Raw genomic sequence first — 6,000 nt, 5'->3', positions numbered from 1 at the left:
ATTTGAAATATATGAGTTTGTATGTAATGTATGAATATAATATACAAGTTTCACTTTTTAAATGGAATTACTGAAATCAATCTACTTTTTCATGATATTCTAATTTTATGACCAGCACCTGTAATTCAATTCCAGTGATTTTAACCATGTTGTGAATATGCAAAGCTTCTTTATGGTTTCAATTTTGACTCCACACGGAATTTATGTAATCAATATTTTCTGAAACTGGGTTCCAGAGTGAAAAAATCTTGAAACGCACTGTTGTGTTATCGTGTGGACAAGCTATGATATGACAGACTCACCTCCCTCCTAACCTACGACCCCGAGCGTGACAACAATAACAACAGATTACGCGTTTGTGCTGCAGCCATTAGTTTCTCAATAACGAATAATTTCCAGAAAGTTTGAGTTATTTCCTGTTTTATTATTTATTAGTTTAATGATCAAGAAGATGAAAGGGGTTCTGTCAAGATTTGGTTTTTACTTTAGAGGTTTTGGCTACAGTTTTGCATAGATTGTTATTATGAAAATGCTTTTTAATGAACACTTTTCCATCCCTTGGGTGTTTTCTGTGTCCATAATCCAGGAGTTATTGGGCTGAAATGTTGTTACAGGACTTAATCATGTGAGATCATCAGTGGAAAATTGTGGATTTAGTGTGTTTTTTATGCACTTGCTATAAATCTTAATTTTTGTTTTAGTTATGAGGCATCTGTCTGATTAAACTGCCAAACGCTTTACAACTTCCATGTTCGAGTATTTCCCACAGCAGACAGGACTCGTGCCTCTTAAATGCTCAAAAAAGACATTTTTAACACCCACTCAGCGTATGTCTACAGTATGATCATATATATAGTCCCTTGTTTGCTCTGATCCCAGGGATATCTTGATGACTGAACAATCTTGAATCCTTTCGAGGAGAACTGTCTCCCTCTGTAGTTTCTCCTGACCGAACCAAAGCTCATTTCACGCCTCGTCCCTCTGCCTCCACCGAGACTCGGTTGGATGAAGACGCTGCCACCGGCTGATCCAATCGCATCAGATGATTTCCCTGAAACCTTTTGTTTTTTTGCATGCTTACGTCCTCCACAACAAAAGCCACCTCACTGGGTCACTACGAACATGACCAACACTGAATGCTCTGAATGTGGGTGGAGGACTGAACTGCAGCTCGAGCACTAATCTTTTTTAATTGGTTGTGGGATTTGATGTATTGTTAATTCTCAGACAATCAAGGAAATTGGCATTTTTGCACCACATAAAAATAAGAAATAAAATCTTGGGGAGTTTGCTGGCCTCATATCTAATTTCTGCACGTATTAGCTTCTCACCGAGGAGTTTTTCACAGAAGTGTCCGTTTTTTATTCAAATTGTTTTCTGCCTGATTTGTAGTAATTGTGTGACTGATTGTTGAGAAAGTGTGAAAGGATAGGAAGATGGTTTGGTGCCATAATATACAAAATAATAAGCATTTACACTAATCTGCTCCACATTCTAAATGCTAATTATCTCTGATAAATGATTCTGTAGCGTTAGCAAAATATCTTGTGAACCACTGGATGGATTGTATTAAAACTCTCAGGAAGTAATTATTGGATGAACATCTGATTAATTTATGGAGCCAACTCATTCAAGATGGCTGCCTAAGCTAAGCGACCTTAGCAAAAAAAAAAAAAGGTTATAACTCAGACGCTTTTATAGATATTGAGCTAAAATTTGATATTATTCCTAACTCATGCATGAGATTTTTGTTTAAAACTTTGCCATTAACTATTTGATTCAACTGTGTGTAAATGTTAGCAAAATATTTCATGAACCTTTTAATAAAACTCTCAGAATAAAATCTTTGGATGTGCTTCTGTAATCCACTAACTTTTAAAGTCAACACAATTAAACATGGCAACCACAGCTAAGTGTTAGGAAACACAAAAATAACTATAACTCTGTAAATTTTAAAGATATTGAGCTCAGATTTTGTGCGTTAGTAGCTGATTGTTATCCCTAACACGTACTTTGAGCGCTAATTGATTGTGCAAAAGTTTTGCTAAGTATTTAATGAAATACTGAACAGATTCTGATGAAACTCTCAGGAAATAATCACTGGATGTTCATCCACAACTGATACATTTTTGGAGTCACCCCAGTTCAAGATGGCCACCGCAGCTAACAGGCATTAGCCAGCACAAGCGTTGTGTGCTAATAGCTGAGAGTCATCCTCAACAAGTTCTTTGAGTGCAGGATCTCACATCATTTTCAAGGTTTGACCAGAATGTCTGTAACTCGTCTCTTCTCATCATCAGATGATTTTAGTTTAAATCTCTGGCACGAACGACGTTGGGTGATATGTTCAACCTTTATCTAAGAGTATGAAAATGCCCACATTACTCAAGGTTTGCTATAGTTTGAAGTTATTTTGTACACGTGTCCTTGTTCTGGTACTTAAATCCGTAACGATGTTCCTTCCATGCCAGCTGATGAGAGCTGATCCCCAGATGTTGTTTTAGCCTTTAATGAGTGATCTGTTTATTGATTTTTTTTTTCTCTATGTCCTTGCTTAGTCTAACAACAAAGCCTTTGTTCGCAGATTGAACGGGTCATGAGAAGGATGAGAATGTAAAGCTAGATAACGATCCACAGAAAGGGAAATTTGTGTTGTTTTTTTTTTCCTGGAGTGCAGTCAGTCAGAATGTGTTTCGTGTCTGATTTGTGTTTGTGTGCTCACGGGGGCTCAAATGTGTGTAACATTAGTATGTATTGCCAAACCTGCCTGGGTTTTGCAGAGGCTGACTCTCACAGTGCACATTAATAGGGTAGTTGTAGAGATGGAATCCTCATCCTTGTTGCATATTACACATGCAATTATACCTCTGGCCTCCCAGTGTGCCAGCTCCGTTATCAGGTGGAAACAGACTCTCCTCCTTTCTGCCTCCGGACGCCTGCGAGAGGGGAATATTCAGGCGTGTATTTTAACATTTATTGCACGTGGGCTCCAGTCTTTCCTTCAGATAATGCACAGACTTCCCTCTCCATCTTCCTTTAACCTGTATTTTTTTTTTTTTTTTCTGATTTTCCCAACAGAACCAAGCAGAGGCCCACTATAAAGGCCACAAGCATGCCCGGAAACTGAAAGCCATGGAGGCCCAGAAGAACAGGCAGCGACGAGCCGCGGATGCCTCATCCACAGGAAGAGAAAGGGACCGAAGCAAGATATCCAGCGATGCAGCTCTTCCTCTTACAGATACAAGCCTAGAGAAGGAAAGCAGCTGTAAGAGCAGGATATTTGTTCCTGATCTTCCTGAGCTCTCCTCGACTTTGTGGTTGATCACTTTCTAATGCTTTGCTTCCACTAGTTTCCACTTTTCCTTTTTTTTTTTTTTTTTAATTACACTTGATTTCTGTAGCAGCCTGTACATCCTGCTAGTTTTCAATCTTCCAGTTTTCTCGAATGAGAAAAAAATTTTTTTTTTTTTTTTAAACTCCTGCCTCTAGCCCCCTTCAGATTACTGATAGCGTCCTCCTTCATGCCCTTTTATTTTCCTCCCTGATCCTCTGCATTTCACTTTGAGTATAGATCTTGTGTGTTTATCTCCCCACTCTGCCTCCTTTAACTGTGTGTTAAAACTTTATAAGATCTGGGCATTTCCTATTTGGATATCTAAGTTGTTCCACAGATGTGGAGCAGCAACTGCAAAGGCACGATCACCTCCATCTTTGTGTTTAGATCTTGTAGCAACGCAAATTATCTGATTGGTTAACCTCAGTGTCCTAATTTGGGTGTAATGAATTAATGAGTAATTGGAGGATTTGTCTTAAAAGGAGTATCTCACTGGGATGACCACTAGTTGGAGAGTAGCATTCACGAGGGAGTCATCAGAATATCTCACAATGTTCTCAATTTCTGGTTGACGTGTCTTTGGAAATACGCTGAATCCCCAATTAACCTTGATATGCTTATCTGCTGTGTGATTTCTTTACTTGTAAGTCTCTTTAGATAAAAGTATCTGCTGAACGAGTAAATGCAAAAAGGCCAGAACATTTAGAGCCTTAAATCCAGGTGTTGAAATCCTAAAACCTTTCCTGTAAGAAACAAAAACGCTGATGGAGTGAGGCCAACGCTGGTGTTATATGATCACACATTTTTGTTCCTGTTAAAAACGAGCGGCTGCATTTTGTTCCAGCTGCAAACAACTAAAAAAAACCAGCAACTGATACATATCCAGTTATAAAAACAAGTTAAAATGAAAGCAAAAACACCTTTTTTCAGCATTTTTAGAAACAAACTGATCATTTACATTTTTAAATAGTCTTAAATAAAATTAAATGAAGGAATGCATATCACCTGCCACCTTACATGTTAAAATTATAAACAAAAATGTTACAGTATCTGTTCAAACTGCATGTTGGGGATGACTCTCAGCTACTACCACACCAAACCTTGGCTCATCGTCTGTAAAAATGACTGCGTTGTGGCCTTTCTTGTGTTTGCTAAGGTCATTTAGTTGTGGCAGCCATCTTGAATCAGGTTATTTACTAACAGTTTCATCAAAGTCCATCCAGTCACAAACACACACACACAAAGTCAAGTACATGATTGCCCACAACTGGTGACAAAAAACCTAGTTTAGACAACTAACCTTATCTTTTTATCACTTTTTTTAATCAACGAACAAACTAAGGATTCTGACAGACAAATTATTATATGAAGACAACTTTCAGCCACTTTTAGACACCAGTATTTGAAGATCTTTTTATTTTTTTTAAGAATCCATGGTCTTTTTTTAGACCCTTGGAAAAGTAAATATAACCTGTAAAGGTGATTGTTAAAGACAAGATTACAACTGTAACTAATTTAATCAAAGTATTTAGATTTTTTTAATTCTCTACAGTCTGAATGCACGTGTGTTTGGCTCCAGTTTGGATTTATTGCTTTTAACCCTGACTGGAGACATTGGGTCCATATTGTCGGTTCAGGTAGAGTAAAAAAGGTTAGTGAGTTCCTCAATGATCCGATTAAATCCAACGTTAACGTGCATGGTAGAGCGCCTACGGTCAATAAAAGTAGCAGAAAACCAAAACTGTAAGAGAGCTAAGGGGTTGAAACTGGCAGCAAAAGTCCAATAGTACTCAGTTCTGCAGCTTGTGTGGGATTGGAACCGCTGGACCCAAAGGCCTGCTAAGGTAATCCATTTTCAAAACCTCGCCCCACTGTTTGCCAACTGCAGCTCTGGTTGAAGCCAACCATGGAACAGTCGTAAACATGTTCGAGATTGAAGCTTTGAGGCAAAAGGTAGGAGGGCGATATTACCAAGGGAAGGTCTAAATCACAAGATGGATCAGGGCTGGATGAGTGACAAAGCTGTCCATCAATTTATCCAGGTTTTCAGCTCCAGTTGAGGAACGTTCTCCTTCACTCCTCAGTAAGACAAATCACAGTTTAGACCTTCATCCTTGACTTACACTGCACATATTTCAGCTCTCACTGTTAAACTCGTCTCCGTCTTGCTCCTTTTAAAACCAAAGGCACAAAATGCTTTACATTAAATGAAATACAATAAAAGCATACTAAAAGAAAATGCAACAATGCAAAAACACTAAAATAAAGTAAAAATTAGACTTAAAATTAGAAATTAGAGTTTAGGCTCATCATCATCGTCTCACACAATTATCTTGAAAAGAGGCAGGTTTTCAGTTGTTATTTAAAAGCACTCTAGAGAGCTCTTCATCCTAACTTTAAGAGGAAGACTGTTCCAGAGTTTGGGATTCAGACAGAGTCCCCGTTCCTCGGGGGCCGATCTCCTGCATGTTTTAGACGTGTTCCTGCTTTAAAACACCTGGTTTAAATGGATGACTTGTGGACGTGCTTCTGGTGAATGTGATGATTTGGTGAGGAGCTAATTAAACCATTTGAATCAGGTGTCTTGGAGCAGAAAAACCTAAAACTTCCAGGACAGTGGAGCCCCGAGGCCCGGAGTTTGACACCCCTGCCTTAGGGGTTCACCG

General features: G+C 38.6%; 1 protein-coding gene across 4 annotated transcripts in view; it reads left to right on the top strand.

Annotated features, from left to right (window-relative positions):
* Positions 1 to 6,000, top strand: part of znf385c (zinc finger protein 385C) — a 137,833-nt gene that overhangs the window by 101,501 nt on the left and 30,332 nt on the right. For all 4 annotated transcript variants that reach the window (XM_025008893.2, XM_037978566.1, XM_037978567.1 and 1 more), the window contains one exon: positions 3,079 to 3,265. In XM_025008893.2, the coding sequence (XP_024864661.2) occupies positions 3,079 to 3,265 (187 nt within the window). The remainder of the gene's footprint in view (positions 1 to 3,078; positions 3,266 to 6,000) is intronic.

Source organism: Kryptolebias marmoratus, linkage group LG12, assembly GCF_001649575.2.
Source record: "Kryptolebias marmoratus isolate JLee-2015 linkage group LG12, ASM164957v2, whole genome shotgun sequence".
NCBI classification, from domain to species: domain Eukaryota; kingdom Metazoa; phylum Chordata; class Actinopteri; order Cyprinodontiformes; family Rivulidae; genus Kryptolebias; species Kryptolebias marmoratus.
The sequence above is the reverse complement of the archived record's forward strand: the minus strand, read 5'-3'. Positions and strand labels throughout refer to the sequence as shown.